The 25,719-nt window shown below is 42.5% G+C and overlaps 1 protein-coding gene across 2 annotated transcripts; it reads left to right on the top strand.

The window, feature by feature from the left end:
* Positions 1–477: 477 nt before the first annotated feature.
* SUMO1 (small ubiquitin like modifier 1) lies at positions 478–23,842 on the top strand. Of its 2 annotated transcripts, XM_050969622.1 has the most exons (6): positions 478–633; positions 1,965–2,019; positions 16,698–16,772; positions 18,129–18,206; positions 22,018–22,089; positions 22,969–23,842. In XM_050969622.1, the coding sequence occupies exons 1-6, from the start codon at positions 527–529 to the stop codon at positions 23,035–23,037; spliced, it is 456 nt and encodes a 151-aa protein (XP_050825579.1). In that variant the 5' UTR covers positions 478–526; the 3' UTR covers positions 23,038–23,842. The 2 variants fall into 2 exon arrangements, with proteins under 2 accessions (XP_050825579.1, XP_050825577.1); XM_050969620.1 differs by lacking the exons at positions 478–633; positions 1,965–2,019 and adding an exon at positions 10,162–10,383.
* The last annotated feature ends 1,877 nt before the right edge of the window (positions 23,843–25,719 follow it).

Here is a 25,719-nt window from a genome sequence, read left to right on the forward strand (position 1 = left end):
CCTCGTCAGAACGCGGGGGCGGAACTCAGCGGATGACGGGGCGGGGCTGTGAGGAGAGGGCGGGGGCCGGGCTCGGCGCGTGACGGGGCGGGGTTGTGAGGAGAGGGCGCGGGGCCGGGCTCGGCGCGTGACGGGGCGGGGCTGTGAGGAGGGGGCGGGGGCGGGGCTCGGCGCGTGATGGGGCGGGGCTGTGAGGAGAGGGCGGGGGCCGGGCTCGGCGGACGGCGGGACTTTACTCCGTGGGTTACGGGGGAGGGCTGTGAGAAAGGGGTGGCTCAGGCGATGCGGGCGGGAGACCCTTGCTCAAACGTGGCTGTTGATCGCAGGGCTCCTGGCAGCGCAGGGCTGGCTCCGGGATGAAGGGGGCAGCCTTAGCAGGAGTGTTGTAAGGAAGAAGTGAGAAGTAATTTTTCCATGTTACTCTGCGCTGATTAGGTCTCAGTCGGAATAGCGTATCTTGTTCTGGGTGGCACATGTCAGGAAAGATGTGGACAAATTAGAGAAAGTTCAAAGAAGAGCAACAAAAATGATTAAAGGGCTAGAAAACATGAGCTGTGAGGAAAGATTCAAAAGACAGGGTTTGTTTAGTCTGGAGAAGAAGGAACATGACCACCTTTTTCAACTACATAAAAGGTTGTTACAAGGAGGCTGGTGAAAAATTGTTTGCATTAATGTCTGAAGCTAGACCAAGAAGCAACAGACTTAACTTGCAGCAAGGGAGGTTCTGGTTGAACATTATGAAAAACTTCTTAACTGTCAGAGCTATCTCTAGATCAGAGTTGCTGAATTGTTTGGCTTTCCAGTTGGTGAGACAATCCAAGTTTATGTTTTTACTCTTGCTCGTAGACCTATCTTGTGCTCTAGGCTTATGAGGTTCATAGAAAATGTACTCTGACATCTTTATTTTTTATTAAGACAGAAATTCTGGTGGTATCCTATATTACTAATATCTATAACAAAGATAAATTCATCTGTTCTTAGTAGTCCTCCTATTTTGACCACTTGTATCAGATGCTTAGACCATGCTCTAATAGAAAAGAAAGTGCTGATATAGTTCTCTCTACCCCAAAACAGAATCAGCCAATGTTTCTGCACTCCCATCTGCTTTCCCCTTTGTAGTCTTCCCTGGCTCCTTCTCTCACCTCTTTCTTTCGCCCAAACCAATCTCCTCTGCAACTGTCTGTGCTCTGGAGTATGACTGTTGGCTTCTTCCCATCTATCTCTATCCTGGTGGGCTCCAGGATCTTCATCCAGCAAGTCTGGTCTCAGTGTCTTCTGCCCTGTTGGAAAATGGCACCCCAGCACAAGAACTTTAGCAGGCTCAACTGGCCTTCAGCTCTCTGGTGTCTTAAGTGTTGGATCTGAACTGGTTTGACATTGGTCTCCTCTGTTCCCACACCTGGGGTGGGTTTTCAGTTGTAGGGCCTTTCTGTCCATTCATGTACTGGCTGGAATCCATCCTGAAAGCAAAAGAAATCCTTAGGGAGAACAGAAAGGCCCTTAGCACCTGGTGAAGTGCTGGTAGGGTATACTGAGTATTCTGGCTCAAGTTGAGCTCTGCACTTAAGGCCATTGTAAGATGGTTTTAAGATAAATGGGTTAGTTTTTTGTAGCTTGTGTAGACTAGGTGGTTAAGCAAATGTAACAGGGCCTTGAGAATAATAAGTTAGAAAGTGGCATCTAGCAAGACAAGCTCTGGAGAGGATGCTGAGCTTGGAATATGGCTAATAAGACAAAAAGGAAGTTTCTGGAAAAGGTGGCCTCTCAACTATAAAAAATTATTACAAACTGGTTCTAATAGACAAAGAGAAGTTGTCTTGTGATGTGATAAACTTATGGTAACCTCCAGCATACCAGTGTTATCTTAAAATATGGGCTTGTGTAAGGAAGTGAACCTAGCTTTAAGAGTCATAAATTTAGGATCATTTGAAAGAAAGAGGCCTCACTGTCATATTTTGTTTCAGCCAAAGCCAAGAAAGAGGTCAACCACAAACTGGCCAAAACCTGTTTTTTATAAAGGTCAGTAAAACATAACTTGTTTGTTACACTGTATGAAAGAACCAGGCTTGCTAGGAGTATTTATCTGATTCTTTCTGATATGCTAGAGCAAGCCAGGATAAGAGGGTTATCTCTGGGATTTATCCTTTTGTGAGTATTCTGATCAAATGCTTATGAATGTTTGTTACTGTTTGGGTGTAGTAACTGCTTATTATTTAGGCTTTTAGACATGTTCAGAGCAAGTGTATAAATACCATTGGGCCTTTGGATTTAATTAAGGAATTGATGGTTAAATTCATGCCTGGTGGTATCCTATATTACTAATATCTATAACAATAATTCCAACAGCCACATAATGACATTATATAGCACTGTTAATGCAGAAGGATCCCACAGTGCTATATAAACATTACCAATAGATTTACAAACTATAGACAGGATTTTTTTCACCCAGCACTGAAGTGGAGCAGCTGTTTAACATTGCACAGCAACATTACATAACAGTTTAAGAAGTCCTAGAAGGAGATGAAACTGAACCTGCAGTTGACATCGGTGGGAATTGTGTGTATATTGTGAATGCCACTGATCAGTGTTTCCCAAACTTGGGACGCTGCTTGTGTAGGGAAAGCCCCTGGCGGGCCGGGCCAATTGGTTTACCTGCCGCATCCACAGGTCCAGCCGATCGTGGCACCCACTGGCCGCGGTTCGCTGCTCCAGGCCAATGGGAGCTGCTGGAAGTGGCGCGGGTCGAGGGACGTACTGGCCCCCCACCGCCTAGGAGGCGGACCTGCTGCTGGCTGCTTCCGTGGCACAGCGTGGTGTCAGAACAGGTAGGAACTAGCCTGCCTTAGCTGGGCAGAACCACCGATGGGACTTTTAACAGCGCGGTCGGTGGTGCTGACCAGAGCCGCCGTGGCCAGTGCCTTTCATTCTGTGACGACCCCAGTACTGGGTCACGACCCGCACTTTGAAAATCACTGCCATAGGTGGCTCTAATTTGAGGAACTTTATATATTACCCTGAAAAATACTTGTGCTATTCTGTTACAGGAGACCAGAACATAACGTCCAAAAACTGAACAGTGTCCTGATCAGTGGAAAAAAAATTACAGAACAAAGCCAGTGGACAGTAGTTTATTTATCAGAAGTTTTTCTTTGATTTTCTCTGAATAGCTAGGAGACTTGGTAATCTCTTTTCCTTTGGGTCTTGCTGTCTAATTAAGAGCCTCTGCATATAGTCTCATTAAAGACAATGGGACTACTCACATGTATGTATGTAGGCAGGGCTTTTCTAAAATTCTCATCATCAATGCTGTAGCCCATAGCCACAGAAATAATATTCTGAGATAACTTTTGTCATCAGAAGCTATATTACAGTATGTGTTGTTTTGAACTGTGCAGAGAAAAGTAGTTCTTAAATCTTCTGCCAGCTGCTCATATAACGCAGTAGTTATAAATGTTTGAGTAACTTCTTACTAGACATTCTACTTCTAAATATTCAAATCACTATCCAGAATGTTATGATTTATTAACATATCATTCGTAGTAACAGAATGCTGTCTTTATGTGTTTTTACTGCACTAGCCTTGTTAGGTTTTGTTTGATAACATTTCCTCCTGCTTTTAACTCTTTGTTTATTTTTCATAACTTAGTAGGTTACTGAACACAGATTCGCTTTCCTCTCACTACAGGAAGAACATTAAAATTAATTTACTCAGCAGTTGTGCGCTCACGTGGTATCTCAACTGCATTTCAAGCTGGACAGAAACTGCTTTGCTTTGGAAAGATTATGTACACAGCCTGTGCACTCTGTTATTTTATCTTGAAGTTTCAAGAAGGCTTTTTCTTTTCTTTTGGGTTTTGGGAAATGCGTTTTCTGACAGTTGTCACAGATCAAATACCACATTTGTTCTTTTTCCCAAGAAACAAAATTTAAATAGAAATATAATGTGTTAATTAATTTAAAAATGCACTGTATCCTGGCCCTTCTCCTGGAACTCAGGAAGTTTGAATTATGACCCTGGTCTATGAGTTGAATGTATCGCTACAATGAGTTAATTAGAACACTGATTTCAAGTATAATATATAACTATGTTCATACCAAGGGGATATAGTAATTATACTAGCATAGTCAAAGTATCTCAGTTTTTGTATGTAGACAAAGACTAAAAGAGAATCAACCCCTCAAATCTATCTCTAATTTAAAATAGTTTGTGGAAATATTGAGTTCTTAGATCAGGGGTCGGCAACCTATGGCACACGTGGCAAAGACGGCACACAAACCAATTTTTAATGGCACGCTGCGGGGGCAGGGCCTTGGGGAAGGGATGGTGCTTGAATAGGGGGATATCCCCTCCAGTCCCCTGCCCTGACCCCTCCTCACACACCTCCCAGTTTTCTGCCCTGACACCCCCCCACACACCCAGCCCTCTGCCCTGCAGCCCTGCACACCCCCCAGGCACGTGTACTAGAAAAGCTTTTTCATTAATATGTGTATTAATATTGTTTATTTGTAAAATCATAATTAGGGCCCTAGCAAATTTATGGTCCATTTTGGTCAATTTCATGGTCATGGGATTTTAAAAATCGCAAATTTAATGATTTCAGCTATTTAAATCTGAAATTTCATGGTGTTGTAATTGTAGGGGTCCTGACCCAGAAAGGAGTTTTGGGGTTGGGGGTTGCAGTACTGCTACCCTTACTTCTGCATTGCTGCTGGCGGCGACACTACATTCAGAGCTGGGCAGCTGGAGAGCGGCGGCTGCTGGCCAGGAGTCCAGCTCTGAAGGCAGGGCTGCTGCCAGCAACAGCAGCACAGAAGTAAGGATGGCATGGTATGGTGTTTTCACCCTTACTTCTGTGCTGCTGCCTGCAGAGCTGTGTGCTCCGCCAACAGCGGCTGCTCTGCAGGCAGCAGTGCAGAAGTAATGATGTTATGGTATGGTATTGCCATCCTTCTGCAGTGCTGCTGGTGGAGTGCTGCTTAGAGCTGAGCGCCCGGGCCAACGTCTGCCTTTCTCTAGTGGCCTAGCTCTGAAGGCAGTGCAGAAGAAAGAATGGCAATACCGTGACCCCCTGTTCCCTTTTTGGTAGGACACCCAATTTGAGATACGCTGGTCTCTCCTGTGAAATCTGTAGGGGGGGACCAGATTTCATTGTCCGAGATGCGTTTTTCATGGCCGTGAATTTGGTGGGACCCAAATCATAATGCTTTTTCAAGGTAAGGAAGTTTGCCAGACGTGACTGGTTTAAAACATTCTTGTGTGTCACCTACTGGCTTCTTGAGAAAGTGCACCCTCACTCTGCATGATTGCATTTGACCTACTTTCATATATATTTTGAATAACTGAAAGGCTGAAAATTAAATAAGGGACAAGGGGCCCAAGCATACAGTCTTTTATCAGACAAAACTCCCATTGACTTCAGATAGATTATTACCTGAGTAAGGAATGCAGGATTGGGCTCAAGGTACATGAGAACATGTAGGAATTAAAAAAGGGGAAAGAGAGGTTCCAAGTGATGCCTATGCCTGATAAATTGTCAGACACTCACTACTCCATCTTAAGGGGGTTTGTGTAATCCAGAACTCGATCTGAGTCAGCCTCCATTTGAATTCTTATTTCCTGTTTCTTGAATAAGGAATACATGGTGGGGCCAATAGCCAGAAATCTGGTCAAATTCTGCATAAATAAGGGTATGCTTCTGCAGTCTTTCCATGCACAGGACTCCCATTGATTTCAATGGAAATTTTGTATGTGAAAAGACTTTAGCATTGGCTCCTCAAGATAAACAGTTTTCCTTTATATTTTAGTACCTTTAAAAAAAAATTACCTGAATGAGACGGTGACACATTATTTAAATAAGAGAGGCAGGCGCTCAGCCTTTACAAAGATCAGGCCCCATAGACAAGTTGTTTGTGAAGCTGAGATAATTGATGTTTGTAAGGCACTTTGAGATTCAAAGATGGAAGCTGCTACAGAAGAGCAAAATATTATGTTAATTTATATTTTTCAGGGAAAAAATTACAGTATTTGAGAGTTTTGATCCAAATCTAACCCAGATTTTTGCCCAGATCTGTTCACTTTATTCTTACAGATAATGCCACTGAAGGTAATGTAAGTTCTCTAATTACTAAAGTGATCATGATTTGTCTCTTGATCGTGATTTTTTAATCACTCTAGCTAGGTTTAATTTAGCACTGTGAATCCAGCAATATAGATTTATGAGGGAGAGCAAAAATAACTAATTCACTAGTATATGTTAAAAAAACCCTCTAAAATTATCTATAACAGCTTCTAAAAAATAGTTAATGCCATGATTTTAAAATCCAGTGTCTGACAGTCATCTTGTCTAGAAAAAGATGTTTCATTCCACTGAGAAGAGCATTCCACTGGTATAAAAAAGCAGTTTCTAGGCTTTCTGGTTCAAAAGGTTTTGACTATAACGGTGACCCTGGTTCAGCACTGAATATTACTCATCTTCTCTATCTATGTCAGGTTTTGTATGGGTGCCCACCACTACATTAGTATCTAAGCACCATCCAGCTTTGCATTTTGGTATTGTGAGCTTTCTAGTGGGTCCCATCTATTGGGTGTCTGGGAAGTGGGCGGGCAAAGCCCGCCCACTGCTAAAGGATCCCCCTCAGCCTAAAGGGAGGACCCACAGGACCACAGAACCCACTGATTTCGGGGGACAACTAATAAAAGAACAGGGACAGGAGTGAGGTCAAAGGGTCATAAGAAGGGAGCCTGAGGGGGACACCGAGCAGAGAACCCCGGACAGCGCCCACTGCTCCTCGAAGGCGTCAAGGGAGCCAGTGGACGCCGCCCATAGGAACTCCGCCCGGATGCGTGAACGGACCATGGATCGGAAACAAGCCCCACAGTCGCCGGGGTCTCCGTCGGCCTAGTGGGTCCCATACTAAAGATATGAGAGGAACTGTGTGATGGAGTAAAGGGGCCAACACATAGACAGGCAGGGAAGTAATTAAAAACCTTTCCTGAAGAGTCATTAGCCTTTTAATTCTGTAAATAAGGATAGGTTACTTCCTCATTGAATGAATGGTGATTAATCTTATTGGCATCAGGCAGCTGATTTTCCTACAAGATGGGGAGGGATAAGAATAAGAAGGAAAGATTATATATAGCACCTGGGAATGAACTGAAAGAGGTAGAAGTGAGCTTACAGAAGAGGTAAGGTGCTGGCTGTAATTGTGCTAGCAAGGATTACTGTGGACATGGCTGAGAGAAACTGTTGGTGTGTATATCTGGTTCTTAAAATACAGGGTACTTTTTGTTGTAGTTTAGTTTTAAATGAAGTACGTGTTGAAGGTGCTTGAGCTCTAGCTGAGGTGTACATTGTGTAATTTGCCTTGATGTATTATTGTCGTTTGTTCTTGGAGGCTCAGCTAATATCAAGACCCCATTGTGCTAGGCATGGTACAAACACATAGTAAGAAATGGTTTTTGCTGTAAAGAATTTATTTGTAAACAAGACAGTGGGAAGAAAGATGTATTATTATTGCCGTTTGAAGTGTGTGGACTTGCTCAAAGTCACACAGGAAGTGTATAGTAGAGCTGAAAATTGAACACACTAAATCCCAATCTAGTCCCATAATAATCTGTTACAACTGTATTCATGGTGAAACTAACTAATAGAATTTGGAAGATGATTTGGTATCTGCTATTTTCTGTTAGTGTTAGTTTAAAGTATCCATATAGTTCAATTTTTGTTTGTGGATTCTTGAGTCTCTTCTGTTCATTATGAGCTTTTACCTTTAGCTCTCATGATGTTGGATTGCTGCTTTTGGCTTTGCAGTCCAAGAAAGCTTTTCTAAAAAGGAAGAAAATGCATTTTTGTAGTTGAGTATGTGGGGTCCATGTTGAACTTGAGTTTCTTTCTGATGCTTTTTGTCTTTTAATGCCACAACTAAATAGTAATTCCTTCTCCATTGATTTCATTCCATGAATTGTTATATAAACAGTTTCTCAGAACTGTAGTAATGCATCCCTCAGTTAGTTGATGCAGTGTTATTTCAAGAAGCCCTCAGTTGATTATGAAACACAGCAATGCAGATTTAAAGTCAGATTCTGTTGTTCACCTTGTCTGTTAATTTATACTTGTGCAAAGTGAGTGTAAAAGACTACCACTCAGAGTCGGTAGGGTTTTGCATGAGGATAAAGGACTATAGAAGGGGCAGGATGAATCCGGTCCCTTGTTATCAGAGCTGATGTCCCTGGACAGTGTGATTTCCCTGTTCAATAGATAGCTGTTTCAATCAAGTTAAAAGCCTGGCTAGGTAAGAGAGTTCAAGTTGGATTCTCATCTTCCATTGGGACCAAATTCCAGTGATTATATCCATTTATCTGAAGAAGTACTTCCACTAGCCCTTTCCAGTTGGCTCTTATTACATGTATTTTTACACATAGTTAGTACTTAAAGCAAAATATATATTTACCAATATAGTCTTTTCCATAGTGAGCATGTTCAGAACACAAAATGGAACCGGAGTACTACTTTCTTTTTTTTTTTTTTTAATATCTGGCATAAAAGAATACTAGTAAGTATTGCAGTCCAACCCACCAATACCCGTAGGTCAATCTACATTAGAAGAATTTTCACCAGTGTCACTACTGATGCATACCTCTACCATGGCAGCGCTGCACTGCTGCAAACCAGAGCTTGCATTGCAGTAGTTCAACATGTGTCTACATCTGAGATTTGCACTGGTGCAATGTAGACTGATCCTGTTATTTACATAGCATTATATCTTTTTTCTACACCTGTATACCAAACCTACTGTTAACTGAAAAAAGTTTTTAAAATCCCATTTCCAAATATATATATTTGTTTAAAATTTTAGCGAGCATGATGAAAGAATATTCAATAAAATTAATGCTTTTTTTAAATAGCAGAGTCATGTGATCTTCAATCCAGTGGTTGGGACAATTATGTAACTAACTGCTTTGTAAACCCTCATGATTCAGGTCATAAGCCAACCTCTGATTAGTGGTGGTCAGAATGAAACTTTTCTTGTGGATGCTTTATTCAGCAATTGCTTGCTTCTTGCACCTGTCTCTGAAGCAGCTGGTACTGGCTGCTGTGGGAGACAGAATACAAGACTAGATAGACCTCTGGTCATCTGTTATGGCAATTCCTATGTTAATTAATGAGAGCTATGAAAGGCAACCTATTTAGAGACAAACTGTCTTGTCTGTGCTGATCTTGGTGTTAGAGTTCTTCTGTTCCTGCTGTTTTTTAATTTGGTTAAATTAATCATGTTAGTGACATTTTCATAGAGTTCAATTGCCATGTAAAACAGATGAGTAACACCTTCTAGTGGGAAATAAGTGGCAAGAGTTTTATTTTTTAATTTATATATATACACACACACAGAGTGCCACATTTATTATAAATCAAGTCCCTTTGAGAGAAACAGCCTTGAAATGATGTCCAGCAGGAAATTTGATGTAAGCTAGTGAACATATCAGAGCAGTTTGGGTCAGTCCCTAGAACCCTGCAAACCTACAGATATCTGCTTTATATCCGCTGACAATGTTTGTGGAGCAGAGGTGGATACAAACTTTTGATCTGTGCATGGCTCTTCTGCCCCCTGTGCCTTGATAAGATGTAGCTGTAGGGATGCGGGCCTTCATCCTGCACACACTGGTTGCAAGTTGTGCCTGTATGATGAGCTAGCTGCTCCCCAGTACAGCTAAGCCTGGTTCCAAGCCCTGCGGGGGATGGTGTTACTTGCTGTAAGGGTGCGGCGCACACAGGTGCAGGCATAGGGTGACCAGATGTCCCGCTTTTATAGGAACAGTCCCAAACTTTGAGGCTGTTTCCTTATATAGAAGCCTATTACCCGCCCACCCCCCCAATCCCGATTTTTCACACTTGCTGTCTGGTCACCCTAACCAAAGCAACTTTGACCGAACTTTGTCCTGTAGGCCTACCAGTCCTGGGGCCGGTGCTGGGCCTGTGGTGAATGGGGGTGCGCATCTGGAGCCTGTGTTCCAGCTTGGAGCTGGCGCCGCAGAGGCTAGTGGGGAGATGTGGGCGGTACCCGCTGGGCCGTGCAGCCCGGCTCCGAGGCCGGGCCGCGGAACTTGGCTCAGGGCGGAGAAACCCAGCACGGCTGACAAGGCCCGAAACCACTGGCCGCCCGGCTGCGGACAGAGCACAACAGCGCCCCGCCGCCTCCCGGAGCTGCTGCGGCCGCCTGCTCCCCGCAGGGCTGCCCGGCAAGGGCGGGCGGGAAGTGAGCTCAGCGCACAGGAAATCCCGCCCGCCTGGCCTGTGTTGTGCTGCCGAGGGGCAGAGAAAGGAGCCTAGTGACCGAGCGGGGCTGGCGCCGGAGACCACGGGCAAAGCCATGTCTGACCAGGTAGGGGCCGGGCTCGGGGGCCCGCGGCGGAGGGCGCGAGGCTCCGAGCCAGCCCGGCCGGCGGCCTCCCCGCCGCTCTTCCATAGCCCGCAATGGAGACTGGAGGGGGGGAGGGGAGAGGCGCCGGGGTAGGGGGGCCCTGCAGGCCCTTGAGCGGCGGGGATTGGCCCCGTCTAGTGCCCGGGCGCAGCCCTCCCCCCCGCGCCTCTCAGGGGGGCTCCACTTCGCACCTCCTGGGAGAAGGGCCCGGACAGCAGCCCTCCCCCCCCACTGTTCCCTCTCCAGCCGGGGCTGGGGGGTCCCCTCCCGTGACTGCTTGGCCCGGTCTCCCACCCTGCCTAGGCCCCAGGTCATACAACGGAAACTTTCCTTGGCCTGCTTCAAGGGGGGGTCATTCGCTGGTGCCCCCGGCTCTGGCCTGCCCCATAACCCCCCTGCTTGGGGCCAGAGGAGGGAGAAACAGCTCCAGGGTTTGCAACCTGGCTCGGATCTGACAGCAGGAGATGAGGGCTGATAGCTGCAGCCAGGGTGTAAGCTTCTTTCTTGTTTAGGCCTATCCTCATGCTGGGGTGCTGTTGTGGTTGTGTTTAGTGCCCCTAATTCAGATCACATCCTGGCTACCTTATTTCATTCCCAAGATTTGTTCAGGAAATATTAATGATGATCATTAAATTGTAGTGTGTGTGGTTTGTGTGTGTATGTATTCTGTCTTTAAATGACGCTCCCAACTAATATTGGCATGAAAAATGTGAATTTTTCATAGAAGTTTTTTGAACCCTAACAAGTAGCCACAGTGTGTGGTATTTCTTTTTTTTAATTGGAAATGCTCTAAAATGCTTTTGTAGTGTTGAGAAACCAAGCACTGTTGATATATGAAAATCAGTAAGTAAAACTGGCTGGAAGGGAAAGTGAAAATTAGGTTATGACACATCCCCAGTATGGACTCCATTACAGCTATTAATGCTGCTAATGTAGAAGAAATCCCTAGTGTGGACAGGAAAAGTCACTATTTACACTGATGGACTTTAACCCTGAGTTCAAGTAGAAGTAGACTTAACTAGTACAAATAATGGCATCGCCTGTTGCTGCTAAGGGTTTACACTAGTGAAGCTCTGCAGGTGTCCGTCATCTGATGGCTGTCATCGGAATAAGTCCCCCAACAAGTAGACAAGGCCTAAATAAAATGCAGAAAGTAAACTAGCAGTATAAATGGAGGAGGGGGGAGAAGAAACTTTGGACCAGATCCTGCATACCTTTGCTCACATAATTGCCCTTATTGATGTAAGTAGTGCTCTTTCTCATAAATTGAACTACTTGCCTGGGTCAGGACTATTCAAGTTAACAATAGTTTGCAGTATAAAGCCCTTTTTCTAAGAACTCGTTCCATTTGAATCTAATGTGTAATACAGATAAGGAGAAGTTGTTCAATGAGGTGACAGTGTTCCATAATAACTAATCAGATTCCAATTAAATCTGTTCAGAATGGCAGTCATGGGATAAGAGGGAATGTCCTCTCATGGATCAGTAACTTCTTGTAAGACAGGAAACAAAGGGTAGGAATAAATGGTCTGTTTTCAGAATGGAGAAAGGTAAATAGAGTGGTGGTCCAAGGATCTGTACTGATACCAGTGCTGTTCAACATATTCATAAATGACCTGGAAAAAGGGGTTAGCACTGCAATGCCAAAGTTTGCAGATGATGAAAAATTACTCATGATAGTTCAATCCAGAGCAGACTGTGTAGAGTTACAAAGGGATCTCATGAAACTGGGTAATTGGGCAAGAAAATGACACACACAATTCAGTGTTGATAAATGCAAAGTAATGCACACTGAAAAATATAATCCCAACAATACCTATAAAATGATGGGGTCTAAATTAGCTGTTACCACTCAAGAAAAAAGATCTCGAAGTCATTGTGGATAGTTCTCTGAAAACATCTGTTGAATGTGCAGCATCAGTCAAAAAAGCTAACAATGTTAGGAACCATTAGGAAAGCATAGATAATAAACAGTAAATGTCATAATCCCAGAATATAAATCCCTGATACACCTACACTGTGAATACCGCATGGAGTTCTGGTCACCCTGTGTCAAAAAAGATACATTTAGAATTGGAAAACATACCAAGAAAGGCAACAAAAATGATTGAGGATGTGGAACAGCTTCCATATCAGGAGAGATTAAAAAGACTAGGACTGTTCATCTTGGAAAAGAGATGACTAACGGGGGAGTATGATAGAGGTCTATAAAATCATGAATGGTGTGGAAAAAAGAATATGGAAGCATTATTTACCTCTTCCCATAACACAAGAACCAGGGGTCACCCGATGAAATTAATAGGCAGCAGGTTTAAAACACACTTTTTTTAATATGAGCAGTGAACATAAGAACAGCCATACTGGGTCAGACCAAAGGTCCATCTAGCCCAGTATCCTGTTTACCGACAGTGGGCAATGCCAGGTGCCCCAGAGGGAATGAACAGAAAAGGTAATCATCAGTTGATCCATCCCCTGTTGCCCATTCCCAAAGTGGGATATAATCAGTTCTGTTTTCATTAGGATGAGATAAAAGATCATCTTACTGATAATAAAGAAAAAGGAGAGGGATACAAAAAGCTCGTGGGTCCTACGTAACAATCCCAGAATATGGGGTACAGACCAAGTCACAGGAGGGGTAGGCATCTAGATTGGTTTAATAAAGGGGGAAATTGTAGAAGCTAATAAAGCAAATTTAACTTCTAATTAAATATAGAAGAATGAATCAGCACAATATTGGCTTCATGTAGCATTTCTTTTAGCTAAAATATTGCTAACTGTTAGAAGTATAGGCAGAATACATAAATTAGCACCACTTGTTTGCTAAATGTCAGCACTGGTGGTGTGTGTACGAATATCTTATCATTATTCTAAAATCTTATTGCATATTATGTTCTTGAAAATTGAAGCTCAAGATCTATTAAAAAATTAGGTAACTAATTTATTGTTATGAGCAAATTGCAATGCAGCATTTGGAGTGTGTTGTGGTTCCGTTAGTTGCAATAATAAATACTTGACCCTTTCAGCACCTTTCATCCAAGGACTTCACAGTGTTTTACAAGCATTAATTAATTAATTAAACCTCATGACATAAGTGTGAGGTAGGTATTAGAGAACATTTTTTTATGCTGCTTAGGAACTCTTTCTGTAAAACAGTGGCTGTAGGAACTTTTTCTGGCCCTAATGAAAAGTCAGAATCTGATTCAGAAATGGTTTTATTTAACATTTTTCTTTTAACTGCTAAGTAAAAAAACCTTTCTTTTCCTAGTATGATAGTAAATACCAGCCTTTTAATTTCATGTTCAGTGGTAGGGACTTGCACGTGATCTGTTTGTGAAATGTTTAATTTACAAAGGAGTGATTGTAACTTAGGTAGACTTGATGGCAACTAACTCTGTGCATTTGTTCTTTAACTTCTTCTGGTGGCTTTCTCATCCACTCATTTTTTCTTTCCTTAAACCTGCAATAGGGGGATCTTTCAGTTTTGCCTCTCCTTGTTTGGAGCCAGGTTACTGGGATTTTACTTTTTAAACTTCAGTTGTTGGCAATGCCATTCTTGACTCTAACCCATTTCAGTCTCTCTCCCCCTCCTCCCCAAAAAACGAATTCCAGCTCTGCTTTTGCTCCAGTTTGGTGTATAGTGGGGTTACCTGAGGCTTTAATCTTCATCTTCGTGACATACTGATATTTTGATCCCATTAATTCCTTTTTTATCTTCCTACTATCCTCCTTTCTCATTGCATTTGGCTTGCACTGCCTCAGTTTCCTGGAGTGGAGGACAGGAATCAAGCCTCCTATGGATCATTGCTTTCCACTCATATCAGCCAAGGAGGGCTGTCATGGTAATGATGCTCTGCTTTAGACTCAAGAGCATGAACTCTGCGATACCCCACATGAGCTCAGAAACTCTAGTGAGGACAGCTAGATAGATAGAGCAATGACAAGAGTTAATCTGAATCCTCTGCATGGTAGTGAAGTCTTCTCTTATTAGGACAGCAGGCTGGCTTGCAAATTGGTTATCTTGCATAGTGAACAGAGATGGTGACTACATACACTTAGAATTTAAATAACCCTTGTAGTGATGGATGTCGTATGTGTTAGGAAAGCAAATGACTAATCAGCATTAAGTTATGTTATACTTCAGTGGGTGTGCAGAGATTAGTCTCTCTCCTCTTTTGGAGAATTATTCTATCCAAAGCGCAAATGCTAAAAATGTTCTTTTTGCAAGCCCTTTCTATACTCACAGGAGAGCAGCTGGCCATTAGATGAAAGAGGTCCATGATCTAGGTCTCCAGAAAATGTCTGTTTTTTGTCCTCTTCTAGCCAAGAATGTGATCCAAACTATACTCTCACTCCTACAAGTGGTCCCTTGAGATTTGGGTTGAGGCATGTTAATATGGCAGGACAGTGGAAGGGGAATGGCAGGGAAGGTGGAAGTTTTTATTGTCCAGAAGGAATTCTGGCATTGGGGAGCTATAACAGCTTTGATGATCTTGTCCATCTTGCTGGGCAACAGCATGCTGAAGAAAGGTGATTGAAACATGACCTGTAGTTTGGTGAGATCGTCCTCTCTGAAGACTTTTAAAAAAGATTTCTCTATCTGAAATCTGCTTGAATTTATGCAGTGACTAGAGGTGTAGATGTAACCTTGTTCAGTGCCATAATACACCACATCCATCAAAATGTACAAAATTGGAAGTCTAACCCAAAATATGCAATGACAAGTAGGATGGGGCTAGAGCTAAATGTAGCCAAGTCTTTGACTTGTGTCTAATCTGTCAGTAATTAATATGAAAGCTCTTCTGTTTAATGCTCAGTTAATGTATTATTCAACGTATTTCTCTCCTGTAGAAGACCTTATTGCTCAAGAGCTCATACATCAGACATGCCTATAAAATGTATCCTGATCTAGTTAAGGAAGACATTACAATTCTTAACCATAACATATTTATGCAATGGTTTTAAAATTATAAAAATTACTTTGATACTTAGTCCCACACAGTGTTTTATAAAATGGTTTATAACTAAGGCAATGTTTTAGTCACAAGTATTTTTAGTAAAAGTCACAGACCAGTCATGGGCAGTAAACAAAAATTCACAGCCTGTGACCTGTCCATGAGTTTTACTAAAAATACTACTGAATAAAACTTGGGGAGCTGGCTGGGGGCCCTGTGGGTGCTGGGGGAAGGCGGCCCGGCTGCTTGGGGGATACCGCTGCCTGGGATCCCGGCTGTTGCTGGGGGGAAGGTGGGGCTTGGTGGGGCCAGGAGGCTCCCTACCTGGCTCCATGCTTCCCCTGCAGGCAGCAGCAGAGTTTAGATGTGGGAGGGTGCAGGGGGTTGGGGCATGGGATAGGGTGAGGCACGCTCTGCGTGGTGGTTACCTGAAGTGCTTCCCGGAAGCTGCGGCAGCATCAGAGTTTGGGTGTGGGAGGGGGTAGGGGCACCAGATGGGGTGGCACTTACCTGGGGCTCTCCCCAGAAGCGGCAACATCCCCCTTACTCAGCTGCTAGGTTTCCAGCCAATGAGAGCTGCAAAGCCAGTGCTCTGGGTGGAGGCAGCCCACAGAGATGCCTGGCCACGCCTCTGCCTAGCAGCTGAGCGAGGGGGATTTTGCTGCTTCTGGGGAGAGCCACAGGTAAGTGCCATCCCGTCTGGTGCCCTTACCCCCTCCCACACCCAAACTCTGCTGTTGGGGTGAGAGGGTGCGGGGGGCCCAAGAGACTGCCTCAGCAGCAGCCTGGCACAGGGGCTGCCTGAGCTGCCCCTGAGCCAGGCAACTAGCTGCTGCAGAAGTCGTGGAAAGTCATGGAATCCATGACCTCCGTGACAAACTAGCAGCCTTACTTATAACAAACAAACCATGACACAAGCTATTAATTGGGGATGCTGTTTACACATGGGAGTGAGGGGTCTGTTCATGCTTTGAAAGTGGTAGTGACTTGTGATGCATCTTTACACACTGATGCTATTACACACAACAAAATCTGTTTACTTTTGTTGCTATTCTACCATATAGGACAGAGAAAGATCTAGTACGGCTTTCTCCATATTTCTGTTTTTGAGCTCATTTCAGTGGAGTTAAACTGGTGTAATATTTCATTCTTTGTTTTTATATCTGTCTTCTAATTCATCCCTTCTCTCATCAGTTCTCTTTCGAAGATGCTGTTAGGCACTGGTATAGTGCTGATTCATTGGAATAGAGAAGTTGTTGTATTGTCCAATGAAAGTTAAGAAGTGGGATTTATCAGTATTCCTGTGGAATGTTTTTCTTTCAGGAAGCAAAACCTTCAGCTGAGGACTTGGGAGATAAGAAGGAGGGAGAATACATTAAACTCAAAGTCATTGGGCAGGTGAGTTCTTCTACATAATCAGTTACTGGTGGCTATTTCAAGGTTGTCCATCTATATAGCTTGCAGATGGATCATTTCTCTTAATTACACACATGAACAGTTGAATTCTGGTACCCTAACAATTCTTTGATCTGGAGTTTTCCCCCCAAATTACCCTCCTACTTACCAGTTGCCAGTGGTGGTTCTCAGTACAGCTCTAAGTGTCTCAAACATTAATTAAGTTTTCCTTTCAACTCCTTTGTGAGTGAATGGATTAATAGTATCCCTGTGTTACAGATGAGGGATTGATGAACAGAGAGACTAAGTGACTTGCTTGAGGTCATACTGGAAGTCTGTAGCTGCTGGTTTTAGATAGCCTGAGTCCCTATCCAGCATTAAGCAAAAGACCATCTTTCCTCCTAGACACGAATGGGGTGAAGTTGCCACTGGTTGTTTACTTAACAGTTTGTGGAGGGGAGCCCAATTCAGACTGTAGCCATCTTCTCCTCTTTGGAGATAAAAGCTATAATTTTCAGTAGTGCAGGGAATGAGAACTTCAGGGCCTTCCTTCATGAGCTGAAGTAAATCTGTGTAGAACCACAGAGTACTGCAGGAGCTACTGGTTCACTTGAACTCTCTTAATATTAGGAAAGTTAAGACTTTATTAGCCTGGCTATTTGGTGCTGGTTGGAATCTGGGAACCAAATTCAATCTAGGCATAAGATGGTGCAACTCCAATTAGCTTCAGTAGATATTGTAATCACTTAGATAAGGGCTGAATGTGGCCAAGTGACACAGTAGAAAAGCAAGTGTTTAAAAGATCTTATCATTTTGTCACCTCTTGCAGTAATGTATCTCTTTGTAGGACAAAGACAAGTCCTTTACAGCTTCACTTTAACTTACTATTTTATTGCTGAGACAGCATGTCTACAGTGATAGACACTCTCTAAATGAGCAGAGTTTTATTATGTATTTTGAAGGGCGAGCTTAACTTGCCTCTTCTGGAACGTGAGACCAGAAATCTGCTGTGTGTGATGATATTTTTATTAGGCAGAGAGAAGGATAAAGATGGAGAGACAGACTATTAATTTTTTAAATTAAAAATGTCTTTAGCAAACCACAAACCATATCATGCCATCTATTTTTAAGCAGAACTCCCCATGGAAGTGAATGGTGAGTTCTAATTAATGTGTTATATGAATCTCTAGTAGGACAACTTATCAAGCATTACTGTAAGCACATTGATGGTCCAGCTGTCCGGTAAAGCTGGTGTTGGATACACTTTTTGTAATAATAAAGTGTAGAAATTAAAACCTTCTTCAAACAAAACAAATAGTTATTACAAAGAGGGGTAACTTCTTCCTGTTCTGTTCTTAGGACAGCAGTGAAATTCACTTCAAGGTGAAAATGACGACACATCTCAAGAAACTCAAAGAATCATACTGTCAAAGACAGGTTTGTGAAACAATGGCACTATCCTATTGAAAAAGCACTTTAACCTCTTTTTCCTCCCTTCCCCAAGTAAAGGGATGTGCTTGGACAGGTGAACTCATGTCAAATCTCTGTCCCACCAGAGGGATAGACCCAACAACCACAGAACAAGTACAGTGGACCTCCTAATTGAGTTTGACAATCATTAGCATTTATGCTGGATAGCATGGTGTGGACCTGGTCCTGTTATAATGTGTTCAAATTATTGGTTGAAATTACAAATTGCTGTTAAAAGCAAATGCTCCCTTTTTTAAATTTTCTCATCTATGTACTTATGGGTACTGTAAAAGACACTTTACCTCTTACAGCTCAAAGTGAAATGCACTTAGAATTGTGGAATACTTTCACTATTATATGGGAGCAGAATAGACTTACAACTGCCAATACTGTTAATATGGTAGTAAATTGACAATGTGTGACCACTAAATTCATTGCATTAACGCTTTGGTAGAAGGGGTAAACAGTGAGGTGGCAAAGTTGGGGATGATACAAAGTTACTCAAGGTAGTTAAGTCCAAAGCAGACTGCAAAGAGTTACAAAGGGATCTCACAAAACTGGGTGACTGGCAAGAAAATGGCAGATGAAATTCAGTGTTGATAAATGCAAAGTAATGCACATTGAAAACATAGTTACAGTGTTATATACAAAATGATGGGGTCTAAATTAGCGTTTACCATTCAAGAAAAAGATCTTGAAGTCATCGTGGATAATTTTCTGAAAACATCCACGCAATGTGCAGTGGCAGTCAAAAAAAGCTAATGTTAGAAGCCATTAAGAAGGAGACAATAAGACAGTAAATGTCATAATGCTGCTATATAAATCCATGCTACACTCACACCTTGAATCCTGCATGCATTTCTGGTCACCTCATCTCAAAAAAGATACATTAGAAATAGAAAAGGTACCAAGAAGGGCAACAAAAGTAACTGACTGTTCAGCTTGGAAAAGAGACGACTAAACGGGGATATGATAGAGGTCTATAAAATCATGAATGATGTGGAGAGAAAGTGAATAAGGAAGTGTTATACCCCTTCACATAACACAAGAAAAATGATAAAGTTAATAGGCAGCAGGTTTAAAATAAATAAAAGAAAGTACTTCTTCACATGATACACAGTCGATGGGTGGAACTTGTTGCCTGGGGGATGTTGTGAAGGTCACAAGGTTAAAAACTGGGTTAAAATGAATTGGATAATTTCATAGAGGATAGTTCCAGCAGTGGCTGTTAGCGAATGGATGCAACCCCGTGATCTGGGTGTCCCTAAGCCTCTGACTTCAACATGCTGGGACTGGACAACTGTAGATGGATCTCTCAATAATTGCTTGGCTCTGTTCACTCCCTCTGTAGCATCTGGCATTGGCCACTGTCGGGAGAAAGGATACTGGGCAAGATGGAATATTGGTCTGCCCAATATGGCCATTTTTTGTGCTCAAAATACTAACTGTGGATATAAGGGATCAAATTTATCTTCCACATCAAATTCTGTTAGAACTACCAGTTAACACTTCTCTTGTTTGCCTGTTCTGTGTTGGATCAGTAGCAGCCTTCTACATGGCCCTTTCTTCAGGAGTTTCTTCAGGTTCATCCTACCAACTGTGACCATAAGCAACGATGGTTAACCGTTTTGTGTTAATAGAGACAAACTAAACTTGTTGACAAATAGCTTTGTAGTGAAGCTTTTTTTTATTTTTTGGTCATATGATGTTTTCATTTTTCTGTGTCCTTGTCATTGTGTGATTTGCTGCTGCGTACCGAAAGAAAGTGTTAGTGTTTATTGCTTACATCTCATTGAATGTATGCTGGATCTTTTTCAGATGAATGAGAGAACACTGCCATGATGAGCTTAAAATCTTAGGGCCTGATGCTGTGAACCTTTTCACACAAGTTTTGTGTGTGTGTGTTGCATACATCTGTAGGTTACTCTGTATATCTAAATAATAAAAGCTCATTCTATATCAGTTTGAATGGATACCACTGTAGTATGTGTATACTATAGAATGAAGGGTTTTTTTTTAAATATTAGTATTATTCACCCTAACTGATCCCATGTGTGCTGCAGTTAGCAGATGAATAACATTTATGTCAGCTACTTCCATTCTTCAACATGGGGTGCAAAAGCCTTTTTGAATGGTTCAGGAAAGAATACAACACTGCCTTCTAATGTATGCCCCCAGTAATTTCCTTGCATCCATAGTTGTGGCTAACGTGGTGCATAGGGAATGAATTTTGCTAATCTAAGAGTGTGTTTGGGGAGTCAGAGAAGATCTTTGACAAAGGACATTGTCACTTTGTTGAAGACTGGATCTTGGCGAAGCTGTTCAACTTTACTCCTGCACCAACTGAACAGTTTAATTAAAAACAGGATCTTCAACAAAGCAACGAGTGTTGAGGAGCTTGTTCTTTTTGAACCCAGTCAGCTAGGTTAGAAGTTCTGCCACTCAACTGGTGGAACAATTCATGGAGATTCTGGTCTGTGAGGAAAATTCAGTAGGTTCAAGAGTAGCACTCTTGAACCAGTGGAATAGTTTCACAAAGAATATAGCACCTTTGACAAATAAACGGCTTCTGACAAATATCAAAGTCTTTGTGCATGGAGCTGTTGTATTGGAGATCTCTTCTTAGGCTTTTAGTGCCTGTCATTACTGAATGCTTTTGACCAATGGCTAGCTGATGAAAAGCCAAACGGTCTGTTGAAAAGGAAAATATAGTTCTGACCAGCCCTACTTTAGGGGAGCAGTACACTGCCTATTGTCACACTTATGTCGCAAAGTGGTCCTAATGGAAGAGGAGCAGGTTTTTTTTAGTACAAGCAGCATTTATGTTGTGTAGTAGATGAAGATCTTTGGCAAAGCAGTGGCTGTGAAATACATCTTTGTGAAGCATGGCTGGATAGGTCTTCTGTGAAAGCCCTCAGTAAAACTCCTGAGCCAGCTGGACTCTTACACAAAAATCTTGTTCTTAATTAAGTCAGACATTGCTGTGTCAGAGATCTGTTTTAATCTGAAAAAACCTGGGAAATTAATACACAAAACCGTGTTGTGTTTCAGTTAAAGCTGGCCCACACACATACCTAACCCAAATCCACAAAACAAGGAAAAGAAGTTAGACACCTTTTCTCCCCTCAGACACATACCTAACCACTAGCACAACCACCATACACCACAGACAAAGCATCACCATTGTCTCATCCCTGTTACAAATGCCAGCCTTCCAGCACCCTTTGTCCCAGACATGAGTGATTCCCCTGCCCCTCCAACTTGTGCAGAAAGGATAGTGGGGGAAGGAGTCTGTTCAGTCTGTGGTGATACTGGGTGTGGAAGTGTTGGGAAAGGGGGTGCCAGAATACATATCATTGACAGAAACGCTACCCAATTTCTGAGAACAAAAATCTTATTACTGTTGATTGCAAGTCAGAAAGAACCCAGCTTGACTTTCAGATACTAGGTAGAGTTTGCAGGGTGGAGAGGAGTCAAAAAAACAAACTGTTTTCTTGTTAACTGGACAGACTTCATGTGGTGGTGGTTGACAACAAATACACAACTATAGTCTGCTTTCAGAATAAAATTGTACTTTAAGGTTACATTCACATAACTATTTTAGTGCACTAGGTGCGTAATAAAATACACACAGCTTAGATGCCTACACATCAGAGGCTAGTACCTAATCTCCAGTTTTCAAATTCTTTGCTTATATTGAAAATGTAATATTATTTGTGTGTCAATTTTTTTAAAAGCTTACATGTGCTTCCTAAACATTTCTGTGGCTTGTTTTTAGGGAGTTCCAATGAATTCGCTCAGGTTCCTCTTCGAGGGTCAGAGAATTACTGATAATCATACCCCCAAAGAGGTGAGTTTCTTTCCTTAGTAGAAGGCAAGCGGCAGCTTAAACTATGCACCCTGGGACAACTAAAAAAAATAGTGGGACTGTGCTTCGCATGTTAGGGATTTCACTGTTCAGTCAAAACCTCCATTATCTGCTTGAAAATGTTTTTTAATACAAGTATATGTACTCATCTTTACCAGAGAGAGGTGGGAAAACACAAGTAGCTTGTTATCTGTTTACCATCCATATCATGATTATACTTAACTGTTGCATAAATTTCTTCCTGGTATTGCAGAAGTTATAAAGACTGACCTTTTGGACTCAGGATGTGAATTATGCAGTGTTGATGTAATCATCTTTTGGTCTTAAACTTTCAGCTGTCTAGAATAACCTACATAAAGGGAGAATTGAAAACTTTAGATATCAGTTGTTGTTCTGAGGTGAAAGTCCTTTGTTATAACCAGCTAAGCTACATGATCTATAATTTGCATAGTCATTATGCCATTGGTACACAATTGCATGACAGTCATGCAACAGCTGCACAAGAATAAAGTTAGAGAAGGTTTTTGTTTTTTTTGTTTTAATAGCCAATGATTTTTTGAGATCTGGAAAAGGATTTGGACTCCCCACAGAATATTGCCAGTGCTGGACTAGATGTGCTGCAAAAATGAAACAAATGACTTGGGGAGGTGGGGAAGCGGACTATATAAAGTTGTTAGCGTTGGCTAATAAGGCAGTGACAGAGGATTATTTTTCCACCACTTTGTCCTTTTGAGGAAATATGGCTGGGGAGAGGAAGAAAACCTTTAGCTCCCTTGCTTGTCCAGGAGCTGCTGTGCATTCAAAACATCTGATTTGTAACAATTTTGTGTGTTTTGTTTTGTTTTTTCCCTGTTCTCACAGCTGGGGATGGAGGAGGAAGATGTGATTGAAGTTTATCAGGAACAGACAGGGGGTCACTCGACAGTTTAGATCCTACCGTTTGTTTTTTCTTTCCCCTTAATCCTTTTTTATTTTTAAATAATAGTTCTTTTGTAATGTGGCGTTCAACACTGAACTGAAACTGGCACCCCATCTCTGGGAACTTTATTTTCAAACGTCTGGTATCTTGAATTCTCGTGCTCATTATACACTATAATTTCTGTTTTCATTGTGCTGAACTCTTGTGATCCAGCTGCAGCCCTTCTCCTTTTCCCCCTCCCCTTTAAAATTACATGTACACACATGCATTTGTATGTTCACTAGGATCGTGCATTTCAGGCACGAAGGTTGTAAGATCTGCCAGGTGGGCAAGTGTTCCTAATGACTTCCAAATCAGCCCTGAAGTTTTGATGTGTGATTGTTTCACTCCTGGACTATAACTTTCAGTGGGAGATGAAGTTTTTCAGAGAACTAAAGAATGGAGAAATTGTGTGTCCATAATTGAGAGCTGTTTTCCTTAAATTGTGCTGGGGGCCCAGGAAAGAAGATTGTGTCCAGTTGGAAATGAAAAAGATAGAACTGGTATCATCTGTACTTTCCTCCAGAGATGGCTACGCAGAAGACATAAAATTGAAAACCGTGTTGATTCTTAAATTTTGGCAGAGGAGCCCAGAAAAGTTATTTCATATAGCAATTAATACACAGATATTCATGCAAGAATGTACACAGCAGACACTTGTAGTATTCTGACATTCTCGTTTGTACCTTTTGGCCTGGGACATGGGTTTTGAATGGACATTGTCTGTACCAGCTTCATTAAAATAAACAAGAAAAACAATTTTATAAACATCAACAATTTGTATTTTCTTTTCAAATATTTGAAGATGAAAGAGCAAGAGATGTGCTTATTTAGTAAATATTGATCAGAGCCAGCAAATATTATACTCTTAAAATATACTCTGTAAACTATAATTCTGTTGTTCCCTGCTTATTCCAAGTATTGAATACTCATTGATTTTTATTTTTTTAACAGTAATGTGCATTCTTTTCTCTTGACGCTATTAACTGTTTCCAGTACCTGTTGGATGGTGAAGATATATACTTGGAGCTTCAGTTTGGATTCTAAAACTACAGATTAGATGAAAACCTGTAACTTGGAAGGGAGAGTTGGAAGGAAATCATCTTCTCCCCCCCCCCCCCATAAGAAAAAGTTAACTGTTTCCCTCTAGGTCAGGGGTGGGCAAACTTTTTTGGGCGAGAGCCACATCTGGGTGGGTAAATTGTATGCAGGGCCAGAGCAGGGGTTGGGGTGCAGGAGGGAGTGGGGTGGGAGAGGGTGCAGTGTGCAGGAAGGGGCTCAGGGCAAGGGATTGGGGCAGAGCAAGGGTGTGGAGCATACAAGGGGGCTCAGGGTAGGGGATTGGGGTGCAGGAGGGATGTGAGATGCAGGCAGGGTGCGTAGGGCAGGGAGTTGGGGGGCAAGGTTCAGGCTCTGGCCCAGCGCCGCTTACCTAAAGCAGCTCCTGGGTGGCAGCGATGTGCACCGGGGCCAGGGCAAGATCCCTGCCTGCTGGCCCCACACTGTTCCAGGAAGCATTGAGGCATGGGGAGGAGGAGGGGACGGAGGGCTCTGCATGCACTGCTCTTGCTGCGCCTCCAGGTACCTCCTCCAAAGCTGCCACTGGCCATGGTCCCCTGTTCTCAGCCAATGGGAGCTGCAGGGGGCGTGGCTTGGAGGCAGGGGCAATGCATGGAGCCCTCTGCCCCCCTGCCCGGGGACCGCAGGGACGTGGTGCTGTCAGCTTCTGAGAGCGGTGGGGGGCCCATGGCGCCATGGGCAGGGGGCAATCCCACGGGCTAGATCCAAAGCTGGCCATAGTTTGCTCACCCCTGCTCTAGATCACTGCATTACATATGGTCCAGGTCAATAGTGCCCCCAAAGTAATTACCATCTGATAGTTGAATGGTGTCCTATCTAAAATGAGTTGTGGGCTCATTGCAATTCCTAACCAGGTATCCACATCTCAAGAGGTACCACCATTGTGGGTACCTGCCTGGGCCATCTCAACAGTGCATCACACAATTATGAATGGGTCATACTCAATGTCACACTCAAATGGGTCTTACAGCTCAGGTAGGAGGTGGATTGGGAGGACGGTGTAGAAAAATGCATTGCTCTGCCTGTGCTCCGCATGACGTGCAAATAAACAGGACTTGAGTTGGCAGGTTTTTACATCAAGCACTTCTCATGAAAACTCAATTTACATTGCCACTTCGCTAAAATATGTTTTATATTTTCGCAAATAGGTTTTGAGGGTTTTTTATAGAGCTCACTGTACAGTTATAAATACATTTCCTTTCATGCTTGTGCTTTGTGTCCCTTTTCCAATCTAGTAGTACACTTCTTTGGTACTCCTAGCTGCACCAAAAAATTATTTTAAAATATAAAAATTTTGGTTTAAAAAAGAGAATATGGAATTTTTTAAGTGTTCTGTTTAACCAAATGATTCCCAGAAGAAAAATGATCTTCAAAAGAACAAATCACCAATATAACATATGGTGGAGCAAAATACTGTTTCCTATATGCTTTCCAAAATACCAAAGATAGCTATATCTTAGGTACTTCCATGCCTCTGTAACAGCATTATCTTAGCACCTCTCCATCTTTCTAATAAATGCATCCTCACAACATCTCAGTGTGGTAGAAAATTACCACTCTTTCTGCTTTACAGA

Source organism: Gopherus flavomarginatus, chromosome 10 (assembly GCF_025201925.1).
Source record: "Gopherus flavomarginatus isolate rGopFla2 chromosome 10, rGopFla2.mat.asm, whole genome shotgun sequence".
In the NCBI taxonomy this organism is placed as follows: Eukaryota; Metazoa; Chordata; order Testudines; family Testudinidae; genus Gopherus; species Gopherus flavomarginatus.